This window comes from Anas platyrhynchos, chromosome 8 (genome assembly GCF_047663525.1).
Source record: "Anas platyrhynchos isolate ZD024472 breed Pekin duck chromosome 8, IASCAAS_PekinDuck_T2T, whole genome shotgun sequence".
Classification (NCBI taxonomy): domain Eukaryota; kingdom Metazoa; phylum Chordata; class Aves; order Anseriformes; family Anatidae; genus Anas; species Anas platyrhynchos.
In genome coordinates this window covers 22,355,818-22,375,429 of record NC_092594.1, presented here as the reverse complement: position 1 = coordinate 22,375,429, position 19,612 = coordinate 22,355,818, and the positions used below count along the sequence as shown (strand labels likewise).

Here is a 19,612-nt window from a genome sequence, read left to right as displayed (position 1 = left end):
AGGCCTTAAAGGTAGTTTTTTTTCTGAGGTGAAAGGCCAACCAAGTAGAAGCAAATAGGTTGTTTTAATTACATAAACAGCAATTTGTCATAGCATCTGAACAGCTCTCCCCTGGCAGTTAGTTATAAGAAACAACTGCTTAATTTAATAGTAACGTGTGGCTGTGTTGGAGATGCTTGCTAACTGAAGGAATTATGTATTTTTAGGTTAGATCAGATAATACTCTATCTAGATAAATCTTAATGAAAGGATGTCACTTTGATATTGATTTTCTTTACGTTGTGTCTCATAGGTTGCATTGTCTCAGAAGAAAAAATCAGCGTAGGTCTACTAAATTCAGATGAGATACTGGCATTGTAGACATCACACTTCACAGCCTTTCACGTCTTTTCCTACTGTTCTGGTTGAAATTATCCATGGGTTTGTCAGTGTTAGGTGTCTGTAGAGTCTAACAAGTGTGCTCAGTGCAGTACAGCAGTTTTCCCTAACACCCGAGTGGTGTGGAAGTAGGGGAGGACAAAAGCCCCTGGGCTTCTGGGCACTCTGGGCAGGCAGCCTTTTCCTTCTCAGCATGCAGTGACAGAAGGTAGCTCAAAGAAGGCGAATCAAAAGAATTGCAGAATTGAGGACTTGCATGGAAGTCGCTGTACCCCCAGACAACCAACATCAAACAAAGGCTTTTCACAGAGTGGTCGGCCCTGTGCAAGAGTGGCTGGCTGGGGGTGCTTTGTGCTCTGGGGTTTTGCTGATACAACTGGAATGAGCTTAAGGCAGGGTAGGGACAGGCAGGATGAGGAGCAAGAAGTACTTCTGCAACCTCTGCTTTCCAATGGAGATCTTGACCAGGAAGGAGAGGAACTTTAATGTGTAGTATTGAATGAGGCTGGTCTGTACATGCAGCTTACCTCAGGATATGCAAAGCCTGCAGTGTTTGCATATGCCTCACAGATAAGATTGATTATGTGTATGTTTAAAAAAAAAGATCTTATTATTAAAATAGAAAAGGTGCTATAAATTATTGTAGCACTGGACATAAATTGTTATTTCTGTACATAAGCGAAAAATTTACACTGACTTTTCCTTTTGACTTAGGTTTCATTTCCTGTTTTGTAATATACTTTCCAAGTAGCCAAAATGTTAACTTCCAGACATGTTCTCCAATTACCATCACTGACATGATACAAGTAATTGTTGGACTTGTGTACCTCAGAGACAAATTAATTGGCTCTTTTTGCAGACGCTACAGCTGTCGGGTGCATTATCTAAAAGTAAAGCATTATTAAGGCCTTCTTATGTATAACTTTTGATGTAGGCCTCCATTCTGTCTTGTTTTTAATGAAAGCTGAATTCTATCTACTGAACTTGGTGGATGGTTCAGAAACTTCTGAACTGCTCATGGTTCTGAACTGCTCATGGTGCCTGTGATCTTCAACTTGCTTTTTCAGACATCGAGCAGTGGAAGGCATTCTGTTCGGATCACAGGTCTCAGCACTATTGATTTTCGAGCTGGGTTTTCTAAGAAGCCAACATTAGACTTCAAGAAAACATCCAGCAGGCCAGTGCAAGGTTTGTTTCCATTTTATTCTACGCTAAGCAGTAACCTCTTTTGAGAGTATGTTGAGGCCCCCAGAATCAAGTAGAACTCTAGGATGATCTCTGTGGCAAACTGTGATAATTTTGAGGCCACTGCCTTCTTGTTCTTAGGGCTTTGAATGTGAGAGAACAGCCAACGTTCTTCTCTCATCATATTGCCATGTATTTTTGTGTTAGCTCTGTGGTTTTTATTTTTAATGTCCCATAAATCCTGGCGTTTTTGCTATGAAATGCCTCAAAATTGCAACTCTGTTTCTGTTAACTTTTGGAGACTAAGAAAAAGCTTTTCTCTTTGGGGCATGGTGAGAAGTTAATAAAGTGGCTGCTATTTCAGAAACACCTGTTGGAAGTCAGTAATTTCAGCCCTAATCAGTGCTGTGTCTTCTGACAGCTAATATGCAGAGCATAATTTAGAACAGTTTAGTTTCCTGCTACTTGGTAAGTAAAGGTTGAAACTGAATGGTGCAATTATGGGATGGTGGGCCAAACATATGGCATTTAATCTTTTTCTTTTTTTTTATTAAAATAAAAAACACACACTTGAAATAGCGTGTTTCTATTTTTCTAGGGATTCCTACCTTCGTGCTGCTAAATACCACAGGAATCCTTCTTCCAGCTAGAGTAGACCGACTGGAACTTCTGAGTATTACAGGGGAACTTCTTAAGACCTTGCCTGTGAAATACTATCCTGACAGAAAGCCCTATGGACTATGGAATATTTCTGACTTTATTCCACCAGATGAAGCTTTTTTTGTTAAAATAATGGGCTATGACAAGGATGATTATCTTTTTCAGAGAGTTTCAAGCGTTTCATTTTCTAGTATTACTCCTGGTAAGAGATGTGAACTTCAGTGTAATGTAAATTTGTCATATCTGATTTAGTTAAAATTGATATCTCATCTTTTTTTTTTCCTGTTTTATACAAGTACTTTCTTTGTGTTCCATTTTATTCCAAAGTCATTTTTCAGAGTTTTGAAGAACAAGTTAATTGTTATGCTTAACATATAATAAAAACAGAAATTGATTTTCCTTTTAATAATAGGAAAAGACGAGGTATGTTAGTAGCTGTTAATAATCTGTTGGGAAATGTTTCCTTTCTTCAGATGCTCCCAAAGTTACAATGCCCAGCAAGACTCCAGGGTATTACTTACAGCCAGGGTCTGTTCCTTGCCATGTAGAAAGTCTTATACCTTTTACTCAGCGTTTTACTAAAAATGGAGTAAAACTAGGAGAGGATCAGTTCTTCAAGTAAGTAGTGACTTTTTTTTTTCAAATCCTATTTATATCCTATGATTTCTGTTTACCGTTATACTTTATATCCTATTATTTATGTTCTTTTATTTTTAGTGAAAATTGTTAGGGAAGCTGTATTCTATGCAGAGATTTATAGTAAGTATGCATGTTTAACGAGGAAGTACACCATCTGTATAGATGGAGAGATACTGTTTTGGTCAAAAATCCCCTCAAAAGTGTGCTCTTAAATTACCATAAGCTGTGTTTAGAAGGCAAATGCTTTTTAATATATATATTTAAAAGTTCTGTAAAGTAGATCAGTAACTACCTTGCTCCCAAGACACCTCTGCAATTATATATAGATTACTACATAGCATAAAGGAATTTACTTTTTATTTCAATTTGTCTTTCATGGATCCCTTTGACATGTGATCTATGACCTATCCTAGAAAATTATCCTCTTTAGAAAATCCCCCAAAAGAGGAAACCTTACACCGAATCTATCACAAATCTCTTCAGATTACTGTATGGAAAATGGACTACTCTTTTGCTGTAGAATGCAGTAGGAATAAAAAATAAATAAAATCAAGTGAATAGACTCAAAGTCTTCCTTATGATTCTGCTAGTTGAAAACAAAAGGAAATGTATACTAGAAAAAAACATCAGCAGCCTCCATTAGCCTCTCGTAAAGCCTGAAGCATTTCAGGAGAAAACTGAAGACAAAGTTCTAACATTCAATAACAAGTACATGATGACTAAATAGATAAACTCTGAAACTTCCTTTTATGCTGCTGGCAGTGTAAAATGCTGCAGCTCTTCTGTTTTTGTTTTGTTTAATGATGTACCATTTACGTTTACTCAACTCTGGTACATACTTTGGTAGCTCTGTAACTTTTTCCATTCTTCAGTTATCAAACCACCCACATCTTCTCCCTGCTTTTCACATATCCAGCACCTTCATGATCAGGACTTATTTTTCTTTCTCATCACAGAACAGAGGAATGAATAGATCACTTGAGTTAATTTCACAAAATATATCTCAAGCCAAATGTTAATGATCACAGGTAAACAGGATATAATTTGAGTTGTCTTGTCTGCATTTTATTAGTGAGGTTTTGTATGGGGTTTGTCCAGTTTACTAGTTGGACTCAGAACTGAGTTGTATTATCACTCTGCACTGGGTGAATTTGATTTTTTTGTTTTAGTGACAAGGTGTCATTTGGGGTGACCAAGAGTTGAAGTTCAATATGATGTGAATTATCACTGTGCTCCCTGCCAATGGTTTTTACAGTAACCAAAAACCAGGATGTGATTTGGTCTTCAGACTCTGCAGCTTGGCTAGGTTGTATTTTCTGAAAGATAAGCAGCTTGACCAGCTAATTACATATACTGTGTATGTGGAGAAAATAAAATGGTTTGGGTATATAAATGACTTGATGCTGTGAAAGGTGCTGACTTATCGCCCTAAGACATACTGCAAGGAGTTGTGCATAGTTACCGCTGAATTGTGCAGCAGAAACATTGAGGTGTACGTTACTCATCGCTGCTGTTGTATTTCTATACCTATTTATTAACAGACCCCCTGTCCTGTGTTCACCAAGCTTCTCCACTCTGGACTCCTTGTATGCTTCCATTCTCAGGGTTTCCGTGTTCTACATCTGGTATATAGCAAAAGTTGGGAATAAAGAAGGATGGGATTGCATAACTTCACTTTTAATATACTTTCCTTGAAGAAGTTTCTCACTTTTCACTTGGAAGAAATAGTGTTTTAATCCTTAGCATTTGTGGTTGCTGCCATTTCCATTTGCCAGCATAGCACTGTTAAATGTCATAGATTTGACATATGATATACTAGGTTATCTAGAATCAATATAAAGGAAGAAGAATAACCAGGAAGCCATTTAAGGTCACCACTGATTTCCTTAGGTTTTCCAAGTCACTTTCTCTTTCTTTCTGCATCTGCTAAGGGATGATAAATCACTGTATTCTGACAAGCAAAATGGAGACCAAGGGGTCACTAATTCAGTGTTTTCCCATAACATGGAAATTACTTGACAAGCCATAGTGGATATATTTGTGTTCCTTGGTTTTGTTTGTAAACCATAGCAACTGGCCCCAGGGAGCGCTGGGGCACCGCACAAACCCCCGCTTTGCTCCGTTATGTCATTGTCCATGTGCTTGTTGCACCATTTGTTACAAAACAAAAAAATGTGGTTTTGAATCTTAAGGAGCTGTAAGAGTGTCTGCTTTTAAACATGTGACCCCCACCAGTCAATGCAGTCATGTTTTTATTTCCTTCTCCACTTTAATGTTACATGTGACAGATGCATGATATTAATTACCTATCAGCTTTACCTTGCACGACTTGTAGTAAAAAACTGCACATATTTCTCTGAATTCATGTTCTGTCATTTTGCTCATATCTCTTCTGTATTTTGCTCTATGTTTTTAGTCCTGGATCTATCAATTCACTCTTTATAGTTGTTGCACTGTTTATTTTTGTGTGGGTAGGCAATCAATGTGCAGATTATTGAGTTAATGTAGTTGGTGCTTGTCATAACTTCTGCTCTCCTGGCTGTACCTCTGAAGTTGACATATTCATATGGATACTTCATTGCTGGATTTTAAATATTTAGGGTGGAGGTAGTCCCTGCAGGTGGAAAAGCAGGAAAAGCTGCCTGGATGTATTCCCTTTGAAACAGATAGTAGGGTAGGTGCTACCCTCCCCACCCCATGAGCCTAAGAGTGGGTTTACAAATAGAAAGATTTGATGAGAAGCTCTTCACTGGGAAGGTGAACCCTCATTAACTTTTCTAGTAAGAGCTGTGGGTTCAGTACTGCGACTGGCTCCATGTAGAAACTGGTGGGTGTTAAGGAGAGAGAAGAACTACTGCTTCTCAAGTAGTAAATGCAACAATGAGGTACAATCAGCTGAGTGAATGACTGCAAATGCTGTGGTCTTAGTTACTTTATGGCACATGTTCATGTATGTTAGTCATCTTTGTAGAAGTTTAACTGAAACATTCTGCAAAAGCTTGCATTTTTTAATACTGACTTAATAATGACTGACAATGTATTTATCTGTTCTTTAACTAAAGTTAATAGATAAATCCAGTTTGATTCAGCAGAGAATCTGTTTTTCCTGTAACCTAACCTATTGTGAAAATCTTTGCCTGCAGTCAGGAAACTAAATCCCTCTTTATTCCTTCAGAAATTTATTGAAACATGCCTTTTCATTTCTTCAGAGAATCATCTAGCATGAGCTGGGAAATAGACCAAGTCTCCTTGTCTGATGAAGGCTTCTATGAATGTATTGCAACTAGCAGTGCAGGGACTGGACGTGCGCAGACATTTCTGGATGTATCAGGTGGGTACTAATTCATCCTTCCATGCTGAAATATGGTAACATGTTGTACTGGGATGTTTAACAGAAAGAAATGACACTTAGTACCGATAAAAGGTATTTCCAGTTCTAAGTATATGTTTAATTAATATGTTTTTTCTCACTGATGTACACAAATGCTTTGATGTTTACTCAGGAAACCCGTTTTGAATACTAGCATGGGATTTGTTTCATTTAGTTCCTGCAAGCAGTTGGACTTACAGAATGGATGTGGCCCACAGAACCAGAAATTGAAATCTGAGATGTCAGTCATTGCCAGATGGCATGTAGAAGTGTAAATCAGTGCCCTTGAATAAGGAAGACACTGGAGCTGAGTCAAAGCGTCAGTGATGATAGCAGAGCTTAGCACAGCAGTTTGAATTCAGCCTCAGGTTTTCATGTAACTGCTTGAAATCAAGGTTGTCTTTTATCTCCCACATTAGCTAATTCAGAATGGTTAACCTGAATAATCTGATTCGCAGAATCACAAAACTGTTCGGGTTGAAGAGCCCTCTGGAAGTTACCTAGTTCAGCTTTCAGCTCATAGCAGAGCTAACTTCCAAGTTTGATCACATTTCCCAGGGACTTGTACAATCAAACACTGAATGGCTCTAAGGACAGAGATTTCACAAGCTCCATGGGCAGCCTGTTCAGTGGTTAATTGCTCTCACTAGGAAAATAGTTTGCGTAATGATCTAGTTGGAATTTCCCATGATGGATATTACAACCATGGGCTCTCATCCTTTGTGTTCAGAGATCATATTCTCTAAAACGGCCCTCTCAGTAGTTAAGACTGTGCCTATATATCCCTCCATCTTCTTTTTTACAGCCATGCACATTCCTCTCACTGCAGAATGAGTATATTAAAAACAAACAAACAAAAAAAACACAGCCTGACATCACTGATTCTGTGCAAGGCAAAGTTTGCAGAGAAACAGCCTTCTTATAGCGAGTGGTAAATTTGAGATGAGGAACATCCTTTTAGTCACACGATGTACTCAAGTAACATCAATACTTATTCAAGTCCTAGCTGAGCACCGTTTCATATTTATATACCAAAATCCTTCTGGTGAATAAGGTATCACATTTGCTTCTTTCAGTCTGTGCTTTGGAGTACCAGTACCAGCAGCTGTTATTCTGCCCCCAGAAATTGTGTGCACAAAGATTCTTGGTTAGGATGTTGCAACCATCCTTTTCCTTACAGAGATAATTGAAAGAGATTCCTAACCTTTTTTTCATGTGATACTGGTGGTAGAACTTGAGAGTAAAGGGGGAGTGTGTGGGGAAAATGCTGTATTGTCTCATTTACAAAATGCTATAAGATCCACCAAGACTTGACACACTGTGTAAACATGAGCAGCTAGTTCTGTTTTGAGCCATACAGAGGAGTAATGTGAGGGAGGTGCTTTGAAAGCCTTGTATGCAAACATTTGTAAGAAAAGTATCTGAAATTTCTTCTTTGAGCAAAGTAAAAAATCTTTTCAAGTATTCCTAGTTTGACTAGCTGACAGACAGTATATCACAGATTTTTGTCAGCTGCTGTGTGAAAGGTATTGGAACTGTGTCAACATTTTCCAGTTTCAGGAAAAGCAAACACTTGAGTTTGACTTTGTCTCACTAGTATTAAATGTTTAAAATGTCAAATGGCTTGTTAGCTTGTGCAGACACATTAACTGAAGTGCTCTGAATACCAGGAATTCAGTTTAGAGTTTGACCAGGGGATTGCTATGTGCTCACTGTTATTCTGAGTCTAGAGGTGTGCCCCAAGGACGGACAGTCAAATAATGGAGGGGTTTTAGTCCTATACTGGCCTTCATCTCTTTCTATTCTTAGCTTTCCAAGTTTAAGTATCATGATCTTAGGGATAGTACCATGGAAAACTTGAGAAGATTTATCTTTTCTTCCAAAATACCCCCCACCCCCAACCTGAAGTGCAACATTGGATCTCCAGTCTCAGTAAGCAAGTCCAGCTTTTCTTGATACTGCTCTGTGTTGAAATGCACTGCTCTGGTAGTGAGAGCGAGAGGTGTTAGGGGCTGTGCTCCATGGGAAGCAGAGCTGTATGCCCAGCGTGTGGCATGTATGAGGGAGTTATTGGTATGCAGAGAGCTGGCCTAAAGCTTGTGAACCTCATCTGAGACCCCACAGGAGACTTAAATGAGGAAGAGTTATGGCTGGCTCTGAGTTTAGGAGCAACTTTTACCCTTAATAAGTACATATATGTTTTTTTTCTCTAGGCTTGGTTTGCTTAGGATAATTGATTTTTGGTGTGTGCTGGTAAAGATTTGGTCTTGCTCTTACAGCTGTCTTACTTCTGCTGAAGCATCCTGGTCAGAATATTATTCACTGCAGATTTTTCTTAGCACGAAACAGTCAGGGGTAGTGCTGGGGAAACCAGCAAATGGAATATATAAATATATCATTTATGTAACACGTTATGCATACCATGTATGTGGAATGCATACAGAATGCTAGCGTTACGTAATTTACGTTCTCCAGCATTTAAACATTTTCTGCTTTGTCAGTGATATCTCAAGAAGTATCGAGACAACTGCTTTTATTTTTAGTATTTGTAGCTTCAAAGCTAAATTCCAGTACTCAATACTGTTGCAGCTGCATCCTTCTAGAAGTGCAATTAAAAACGTCCCTCTTTGAAGTGATGGCAGAAGCTACTTGATTGCCCATCAATTAGCATGACTGAGTTTTCTTGTCACTGTTTCTGATACTGTTTGTCTATCAAGTGTGTGTCTCTGCATACTGTTTACTGCCTTGCCTTTCCTTCACTGTGCTCAGTAACACCCTTGATCAGGGAGACTTAAAGGAGCAGACAGTGTCTCCTTCCACATATCCTTAGAAACAAACCAATCATGTAAAGAACATAATGATGATGCTTGCAGCAGCTGGTGACTTGGTTTCATTGTCTCTGTTAGAAGAGCTTTGTAGTAGCATTTTTTTCCTTTTTTTTCTTCATAAACAAGCCCGCAAAACTCGAGAGTGGAACTCAGATTGTACCATGCATGGTCATACCTCAGAGAACTCAGAGACCTGGTTGCGGGGCTGTGATCTCATGTTGGCTTTTCCTGGTGCAAGATTAGCTCAAAGAACAGCACAACATCCTCTCACACAAGATGTGGCATTTCATCCTGGGTGATGCAGTATTTCTTTCACATACAACAGGTGTATTCTCATCAGGTAGCTTAGTGTCAGGGAGTGATGATGCTGGCCTGGGATCTCTGTTCCATGGGTTGAGCAAGGTGAAATGAAACTAAAATAGTAACCAATATTACAATTGTTTTGCACTATAGCATACTTCAACTTATTTACCAAGAATCTACCAATGAAGCAAAGGCTCCCAAATCTTTTTTCTCCTTATTTTGTTTTTTATTCTGTTCTTTCTACACAGAGCCTCCACCCATAATTCAGGTTCCTAACAACATCACAGCTGTCCCTGGTGAAGCAGCCATCTTGACCTGCCTAACATTAAGCACTGTGCGTTACAATCTCACCTGGCAGAGGAATGGCAGAGATGTGCGGCTGAAGGAGCCCCTACGGATAAGGGTGCTGAGCAACCTGTCTTTAGAGGTGAAGACCGTAAAGTTCACAGATGCTGGCAAGTACAACTGCATCGCTTCTAATGAGGGTGGATCTACTACAGCATCTGTCTTCCTTACAGTACAAGGTAACAAGAAAACTGCCTGTTAAGCTTCCTCTGATATGGTTTTAACTTGCTTCATCTTTTTTTGTGAACTATCTCTCATAGTTACTTTTGCAGTTTATGCCTATTGATGAAACAACTTAGAGACTGGTAGAAAGTAATGTAGTTCTTCCTTGTTTTAAAATACTGGTGCAAATCACCAAACAGGACCTGTGCTCAGCTTGTGACACTGCCTCATGATGTGGGCCTCTATGAACCATGGTTTGATACCTCTTCTGAAACTGCCAGCTTAATTCTGCTGTATATCTGTATAGAGCCTCAGGTATCTTCGTTGTTAGTGTCTCCTGAAGTGTAGAGCACAAAGAGGTAGCTGCAGACAGACTTTGTTCTTGTTTGTGTATGTGCACACTCATGTTCTTAGCGGCATCAGTCCCCAATATTTGTAGCCGAGCCTGACTTTGAGAAAAGTTAAGGACTGCATGTGTGATTTTTATTTCCCCTTTCAGTGAAACTACAGTTATACACATGCACTTACTTGGTAAGAGTTCCTGTGTTCTTCTGGATTACTTTATATCTCCTTAGAATAATACTTCTAAGTGTTTCTATGTATTACTGTATCTGTCATCTTGTGTCATTTAATACAAGCTAAGAATCAATCAAGATTTTATGAAGGACTAGATAAGATAAGGACTTTCAGAGTACATCAGGACTGAAGAAGAGGCCATGGGTTGAGACCAAGCAAGCTCTAGGTCCATGTTATTGCTTCAAATCAAGAACAAACTAGAAAAAAAAAAAAAAAGGAAAAAAAAAAGTAAAAACATAGTAATTTGAATTGGGGCAAATTCTGTTGAAATGTGAAAGTACTTCAGATTTGGTTTTGACTGCCTTGGTCATGTGGAGGTTTGAACCTTGGTTTCCCAGCATGCAGTCTGTGGATAAGAAGAGTCAGAACTGCCAAATGTTATAGAAAACTATTGTGTCCTATATTTTTAGGTTTTGGCTGTATTGATAAGCTACTTGTTAGTGACTCTAATAGTATTTCTGCTTGCTAATGATATTCTGACCAGAGTGGGTACCTTATTAACTTCTTTGCTGTAATCCTACTACTTTATTAGCTAATGGAAAACTTAAAATTATGGGGAAAAAAAAAGAATTGCCTGCATTAAGGTGCTCTAAAAGAAAGAGGTCAAAAATGGAATTGTAACATTTACTGAGGGGATGCAGCTTTTGATGTAGAAAGAGTAGATTGATCTGTCAAGGCAGAATAAATTGATGTGTAATCAGTTATGTAGGACCTGTTACAAAATGTAGTGGTGAGGTGTTTCTTCACTGCTCTGTCAGAATTACCATTTGGATATCTATGGCTGAGTTATAACTGTTAAATTTCTAGTAAGTTAAAGGGGGAGAGGGGGAAATCCATGAAAAAACCTCAGCCCATACATGTTTGGAAAACTGTTTTGAATTCCACAGGATTTTTCCATCAAGACAATCATTCAAGCATGTCAAAGGCAAGAGAAGTGCCCCCTCCCTCATTCCTCTCTTCCAGGGATTTAGATTCTGTCCCTAAGGTCTGCAGACCAGCTGGGAGATTTAACACGATGAGCAAATTACATCTGGCAGGTTTTGACAGTAGAGCTAGAGAAGTTTAGTGTTGCCACAGCAGAATATTTAGTTTCAAATCATTTGTATATGTAGAATGATTATATCAAATAGTTGAGAATTGCATTTTGGCTGGTGCTGGTATTGCTAACAGGTTTAAAACGTGCCTGAGATAACCTTCTTGGACAGTTTATACAGGGTTAGTTGGCAGTCTGAGAAGCATTTTCTTCTCTTTCTGATGAAAGATGCTTGGAATAGAATAAAGATAGTAGCAAATGTAGCAAACACTGGGCTGTTTTGAAATTGTTTCTTTTGATAGCTCTCCTGAAAGGGAATGTTCATCTGATTTTTAATTTTTTTAATGTTCTTTCTAGACCAGCAGCTGTACAAATACAGCCTGATACTTGAATGGGAGTTGACTTTTTTTCTGAGGCTGCATGTTCTGTGTTAGCTGCTATGCTGAGCCACGACTTGTTCATCACCAGCACTGAGCCGTGCTGGCCAGACGTCCTGGTTAAAAGCTGTGCCCACCTGTGCCATGGCACTGTGCTGCTCACAGCAGGCTGAAAGGTCTTGGACCTTGTGGCCTTTGAGATACTGAGGAATACAGTCTCTTGGGCCTCCTAGGGTTGTGTTGGTTTTGATTCACTGCTCTGACTTCTAAAGTGCACCTTCAGTTTTGGACGTTATTACAAGATGGATCCACAGAGTGAATGGCTCGAACTCCTCTCAACAGGTTGGACTTGTAACCTGATACCACCGTAGCACTTCCTGCTCTAAAAGGGAAGGAAGTAAAATGCAGTTAACTTTCAGCACTTCTTTGATGCAAAAGACAATATTGTCTGAAAGAAAAAGAGATGAATCAGTAGGTATCCCTCTGCTAGGTGCTGATTGCCACTCACAGCAGGCTCAGAGGAGGTCAGTGAGCTGCCCTTCAGAAGCAAGCTTCCTGTTCAGGAGAAGCAAGTTAGCAGCAGGGTCAGGAACTGTCCGAGCAGCCCTTCTCAAGTTCACTGTAGGTCAGGAAAATCAGCTGAAGTCCCAAAGTTTGCTCATCTGCTCCCCGTGCTGTGGGTCCTAAGAGGTTCTTGTCTGCATTCAGAGAAAGGGAGCTGATGGGGCAAAAAGGTTTGTGTTATAAGACCAGTCGCTGATAGCTTGTTTTTATGATCTGGCCTGAACTTATTATTCCAGGCGTTTCTTTTGTTAAAATTCCTTTGTGATATCCTCTATAGATCAGTGCAAAAGTGGGACAAACAAAGCTTTCTCATCCAGCTAAAGATATCTTTTGGTTTTCCAAGTCTCTTCTGTATCATTTCTTACAAATTCAGCTAAATAAGTGATGATTAATCTCTTGTAATTTTTGTAATATTCAGGTTATTCATAGTAGGGAGAGTACTTACTGCAATGATTTTGAGTTCAGACTTGATGAAGGATGAAAAATTCAGGCATTAAATAAAACAGGATGTGTTAAGTATCATGCATCTTAATGAGCAAGCGCATGACATCAAATAAGAGAGATTATTTTCTAGTTGCTTTCTCATGGAAAGTCTATCTCTTCAGAAGAATTTTTAAGAGGAGATTTGAAGGAGCAGAAACAAATTTAGAAATCAGCATTTCTAGATTTATGCTGACCCACCCAAACCTGTGGCTCATTGCAGTCCCTGCAAATCCCATGGGAACTAGCTTCTTGCAGGGTATTTGGCCTCTGTTACTGCAGTAGTTGTAAAAAGCACAAGCAAATGATTAGTTTAGCTGTTAAGTATAGTACCCACAGCTGTAAGAAAAGTGTTGCGTTGGTACCTCTTTCAGGAGGGTTGCGTGCAGTCCTTGGTACAGATTGCTCACAGAAGCATGAACAATTTCAGTCTGGATGTGCTTGAAGTGCACCATCTGCCCAGTGAAGACTGGGACACATCCCCTGAGAAGTATCCACTAATTCCCTATTTCTTGTTTTGAAAAATGCTATTTTCCAAGATGATGCTTGTTTATTTGCAGCTTGTTGGTGCTGCTCTGCTGGAGCAGGACGCCTGTCTCCTTTGAGTTTATAAAGGTGCATAACAAGTTCATTTCAGCTCTACCAGCTTCTAGGGCTGAGCACAAACCCAGGACAGGGACATGAGGAGGACAGAATCCGTTCTCTTTCATTCTCCATGCCTTTCTCCTGTGGGGAAGTCCACAGGACACTGTGGCCTGTAAAGGCCGTGCTTGTGGTACATGTGTTGTTAGATGTTTCCTTAGTTTGGCCTCTTGTTCACAACTGGTGAATACTTACAATCATGCACTTCATGTTTTCTAGTAGAGTATGCATTTGGTCAGTGAACATCAAATCACAAGGAAGTGAAGAGAGGTTTTGAGAGACAACTTCGGTGAGAAGCCCCTGGTGACAGCACACATCCACATGCCTTTTGGGAAGCAGCCCCTCTGAGTAAGAGAGAAAATGGGTTGGGTTCTCCTCTCCCCATCACACCTCTTGGCACACCGCCGTGGTGTCATGGTACATGCTGCGAGGCTGGTTCTGAAGCAGAGCGGCTTGTTCCAGCCTGGGCGTGCTGCTGGAGCTGCTGACATTGCAGCTTGTGTGCCCTCCGGGCCAATCAACAGGGTCCCAAGTGGTGTTCCACCTCCTGCCCCACAGAAGTTAAATTTGTGCTTGGGAGCTTTGGGAATTATCTTATCTTTCTCTAGTGCATAGGCAGTTACGGACTGGGTGTTTCCCCGCTGTGTTGCGCAGAGTGCCAGGGTGAGGGGTGATGCAGGATGATCTGCACATCTCTGTGGGCATGGGTGTGCAGGTGAGGGGACAGTGGGAAAGTGGCAGCTAAATGAGATGGCTGGCAAGTGAATGGGGTAGGATAATTATGTCCAAAGACAATATTTCTTTTTCATTAGGTTCACTTGGTTGATGCCAGAAGGACAGATGAATGTGGCTGGCTGGTTGGCTAATGTTGAAGGCTGCTTTATATTTATTCACATTTAATGTTCTGATCTTTATTTCTGCTGTAACAAATTTGTTCTCAGCTTTCATTCAAACAGGAAGCTTTGTAAGTGAGCAAAAGTAGAAAAATACTGTATCAAATATTAATTCCGATGCATATTGCTGAAACATGATTCAAAATAAATAATAGAAATCAGATAAGCAGAGAGGATTCCTTTTGTGTGCGTAATGAGAGGTGGTGTATGCATGTATTATTTCATGGCATAGGACATAACCTGAATTCTGTGCTTGAACTGACATCAAAGTGGAAATCTGCTTCCACTAGAGTTCTTCAGTATGTGCATTACCCTCGTCTTGTCTCGCTTGCTGACATACGTTAATAGCTATTAAAATGAGATTCCACTCACCCCACCCCACCCCTGCCTTCCAGTGTGCACTCCTGATACTAACCTGTAGGTTTTTAGCAAGTTTGAGATCAAAGCCAAGCAATCCCATCTATGTGCTCCCACATGGAAAAATTAAGGCATATCTATAAAACTCACAGTAACACAAGAATGTGTAGACACTGCTGTGGTCACACAGGAGTAGAGAAGAGAACTCATATTTCACAGCAGGACTACGGTTGCTGTGTTACTAAAAGCAGGGCTTTGTGCTAAAATTCTGCTCGTGCAGCATCTAGGTAATTGGAAGCCCAGGGAGCTCAGTTCAGTCCCTTTTTAATGTTTGCTGATGAGAACGAGTAGAAATGGCAGAGAAGTGCCAGAGAAGAGCCCAGGAGAGGGGCTTCATCTATTCTTGGCCAGAATATGTGTGTGTAAGGTTCTGAGGAAGTGACATTTGATGGAAATCAAATCCTTGTAAAAATAAATAAATAAATAAAAATTCTGCAGCAAGTGTATGCAAACTTTTGAAGTGATTGCGTTATTACATGGTTGGTTTTGATCAAAATATGGTTAAATAGTTAATCAGCCTTGTTAGGACATTACTTGTCAGGATAACAGTTGGAATCCTTCAGCTTTTAAAAGATGCTCTTAGCAAAAATGGCAAGAAATAACCTTGAGGGTGCGGCACAAAAAATATTGATACAAGTAATAGTTAAATCAAATATCCTCTACAGCGAGGCTTGGGGGAAAAGCTTCTGTTGGAAAAAAGAAGCAGAAAGTAATGACAATTATTGTCAGTGAGACTGTTTGCTTTTTGCTAATAAATGGTGGTAAATATTTTTTTAATGTTGAATAAAAGAAAAATTTGGCATTTGTTGTCCTTTTATTCATGTTAAGTTAAATTTCTTTTAATGATTTAAATGGACCAAGGGAAGGTGCAATTGTGAGTGTTTCAGAGCCTGGAGTCTCCACACCAACCTTCATTATCTTCAGAAAAATCACGTGATCTTTGTTTAAAAGGCTATATGTATATATATTATTTTTATCTCTACAGACTTGAATGGGATGAGTGTGGTAAGGAGCTTGTGCTTCTCCTGCCCATGGATCTTGTCCCTTCTGGTACAAACAGCAAAGCAAAATTAATCAAATTGTCCTGCCATACAAGAAAGCCAATTCTGTGCCCCTGGCTGGCTTTTGAGCAAGGAAACCAGATGGTTAATTAGTGCTGACTGTGGCCTTGGGTGGCCTAGGTGGTAGCTTGAGTATTACAGCTGTGTCTGTTGATTTCTTTTAATTAGTTTAATAGCTTGCATATTAAATATTACTTGCACCTTCTTTTGCTCGCCTGGTGCTATTGCAGCGTGACAATAACTGTGGGCAACAGTGTCACAGCACAGTGTGTAACTATCTGAAACAAAGAGCTTCCTAATATCAACAGGAGCACAGGCCTTCCTTAAGACCAAAGCATGCAGAATATCTCCCAGTGTTTCTTGGCAGGATTTAAAACAAAACAAAAATAGCTGAGAAAGCTGTGCACGTCCTCAATCACTTGAGGACAATCCTGTAGCCAGCATCCATTTCTTGCCTCTCCCTACCCCCTTGTGTCTGGATTTGATCCCGGTATTACTGCGCTGCGGCTTTGCCTTCCTCTGGTGCCTTTCATCCAGGGTTCTGGAGGATTCAGACCCTCACGAGATGCTAGAGAGGCTTTTCAGGACCCTGCAGAATCCTCTCTAGAAGTGGAAATGAAACTGGGGGAGCTTAACACCATGAATTTGAGAAAGAAAAGGATGAGGCAGTATGTAGATGCATCTGTGTTTAGTTTTGCAAATCTGTGTGCAAATTAGTTGCTGTTTATTACTTAATTTTTTCCTTGCCTTTGGCAGTGTGGCTGTGTGGTTTTGCATGCATTTTTACAAGGATTGAAGGATCCTTGACACACTGACACGTTCCTTCAGTAACTGAAAGCGGAGGCCACGGATCCTGGCACTGGCTCTGCTCCCCCACAGCACCTGCTGGCAGACCGTGGTCAAAAGCCTTCCTCAGCACAGCTCCTGCCCTCTCTAGACAGAGGGGCTTTATGTGTGGGGTGGGGGCCTGCAGATAGGTTTTCATGAAATACTAACAGACGTGAATTAATCATGAAATCCAAAGCATGTTGCAATTGTTTGAAATGAAAGTATACTACAAAAGTTAAATAACAGTATGTTCAGGGCTTGTATGCTGATGTTACCACTAATATATTTTAAAACTATATATATATATATTTGATAAATTTTAAAGATATTTTTGTGTTCCTTGGCAAACTTGCTTTCAGACGCAGTAAGATGCCCTGTGGGACAAATCAGCCTATAGCAACTGGGATTGAGGTCTTTTGCTGTTCTTTTCTGTGCCCTGTACAGTAATTGACCTTATGAGTTAGTTCATGTGTGTCTAACAGTCATTATTTGTGCTAAGTGGAGGCAGTTGTAGGGAAACAATCATGTGACCTTTATCAGGACCGTTTTCTCACTATGGAACTGTTTGGAAGCAGAATTAAAATGATTGTTATAATGTGTAAGTGCTTACAAAATCGATCTTCTTAATTGCTGCTTTTCTTTTCTTCTAATAGAACCACCTAGGGTCGTCATTTCGCCTAAGAATCAGACTTTTACAGAAGGCTCTGAAGTGTCCATCAGATGTTCTGCAACAGGTTATCCAAAGCCAACAGTAGTATGGACACACAATGAAATGTTTATTATTGGTTCATACAGGTAGGAGTTAAGTTCTCTCTCTCTCTCTCTCTCTCTCTCTCTCTCTCTCTCCCCCTTTCTCTTCCTTTCTCCCTCTCCCCCTTTTTCATGTATGAGGAAGAGATTGCGAGGATTGCTGAAATATTCTGACTTTCTGCCACAGGAGCCTGCAAGTTTAGGAAATAGTACCACAACTTTCATCTTTATAACTCTTCAATTTCAATTACCTCATCTCTGAACTGGAAATACTGTGATTAGCACCTCCATGTCCTTCTTGTACTGAGGGGCCCAAAACTGAATGCAGTACTCGAGGTGCGGCCTCACCAGAGCCGAGTACAGAGGGACAATCACTTTCCTGGTCCTGCTGGCTGCACTGTTCCTGATCCAAGCCAGGATGCTGTTAGCCTTCTTGAGCACCTGAGCACACCACCTGCTCATATTCAGCCAGCTATCAACCAATATTCCCAGGTCCCTTTCTGATGGGCAGCTTTCCAGCCACTCTTCCCTCAGCCTGTAGCGCTGCATGGGGTTGTTGTGCCCCAGCTACTGGACTTGTCACTTGGCCTTGTTGAACCTCATAGAGTTGGCCTCAGCCCATTGGTCCAGCTTGTCCAGACCCCTCTGCAGATCTACCATTGAGCAGACCAACACTCGTGCCTAACTTGGTGTCATCTGCAAACTTACTGAGGGTGCGTTCGATCCCCTCATCCAGATCATCGATAAAGGTGTAAAAGAGAACTGGCCCCAGTACTGAGCCCTGGGGGATTCCACTAGTGACTGGCCTCCAACTGGACTTAACTCCATTAACTCTTTGGGCCCGGGGACATGGCCAGATTTTAACCCAACCAAGCGTATACCTATCCAAGCCTTGAGCAGCCAGTTTCTCCAGGAGAATGCTTTGGGAATGTTTTTTACAAGATTTAACTCAATTGTCTTCATAACATACATTGATTTCTTCTAATAGAAATAATAATACCAAGTTGTTTATGTTGTTTATCATGAGAAAAAGCAATACCTGTTTGTAAACCATCTGGTCATACTGCTGTTGTTGCATGGAGTGTAGATGTAACACTTTTTTTTTTAATTAGCTTTTTTGGTTGGTCCCCTATGTATTTCCAGGTACAGGCTGACCCCAGAAGGGACCTTGATCATAAAAAAGGCAATTCCAAAAGATGAGGGAGTTTATGGTTGCTTAGCAAGTAACTCAGCTGGGACAGAGAAACAGACATCCACCCTTACATACATTGGTAAGTAAAGGAGGTAATGTAGTGAAACTAAAAAAGCAAACTAATACAGCATCCGGGTGGTACAGTTATTTTGTGGTACTATGCAGCTCATATTTGTAGAAATTTCCCAAACCTCTGGAGAGATTTGCCCCTTTTGTTTTCTGTTAAAATCTGAACAGTATTGTTAGGATTCATTAGTGGCTTTCTGTTTCTTATGCTGTTTAAAAAAAAAAAAAAAAAAAGAATACTAATGTAGGGTAGGCATGCAAAACTGAGTAGGTCTTTGGAGATGGAATCGTGTTTCTGTATATTCCTGTAGTGTGCTTAGCCATCTGGAGTCCTAGTCCAAATCATGTCCTCTAAATACTACCACATATTTTAATTGAGTACTAAAATTCTTAGTGACCAAACTTAGGCTGAAGAGGGAGATAAAGGCTTTGAAGCTTTTTACTTTCTAAATGGTCAAACTCTTCCAATTCTTTCCTTTTATTCCTGCATATTCTATATAAGGTCCAGGTGTTCTGACATTCCAAACTCTACTTTTTTTTTTTTTTCTGTTACCTAGTATTTATCTGTCACCTCACATGATTTTAAAGCCTGTTTGATTTTTAGTGCAAATATTTTTTGTATACCAAGAGAAAGTTAAGTCTTTCATTGTTTATGTCTTAATAATGGTGAATGCTTTAGATGAGGAACTCATTTTCTCTCTGTTGTTTCTTTATAGAGGGCCCAACATTGACTGTAGTTCAGAGTGAAATTCTGGTTGCTCTTGGAGACACAACTATTATGGAGTGTAAAACAACCGGAATCCCACATCCCCAAGTTAAATGGTTTAAAGGTGCACTTCTTTGATTTATTTACTTTAGCAGCA

General features: G+C 40.0%; 1 protein-coding gene across 5 annotated transcripts in view; it reads left to right on the top strand.

Moving 5' to 3' along the window:
- HMCN1 (hemicentin 1) overlaps nt 1-19,612 on the top strand; it is a 194,479-nt gene that overhangs the window by 49,403 nt on the left and 125,464 nt on the right. For all 5 annotated transcript variants that reach the window (XR_011810836.1, XM_027462404.3, XM_027462405.2 and 2 more), the window contains exons 7-14: nt 1,446-1,566; nt 2,162-2,425; nt 2,697-2,841; nt 6,072-6,193; nt 9,612-9,887; nt 17,395-17,536; nt 18,635-18,762; nt 19,466-19,579. Coding sequence is in view for 4 of the 5 variants with exons in the window: in XM_027462404.3 (XP_027318205.1) it covers nt 1,446-1,566; nt 2,162-2,425; nt 2,697-2,841; nt 6,072-6,193; nt 9,612-9,887; nt 17,395-17,536; nt 18,635-18,762; nt 19,466-19,579 (1,312 nt within the window). In the remaining variant the exon portion in view is untranslated. The remainder of the gene's footprint in view (nt 1-1,445; nt 1,567-2,161; nt 2,426-2,696; nt 2,842-6,071; nt 6,194-9,611; nt 9,888-17,394; nt 17,537-18,634; nt 18,763-19,465; nt 19,580-19,612) is intronic.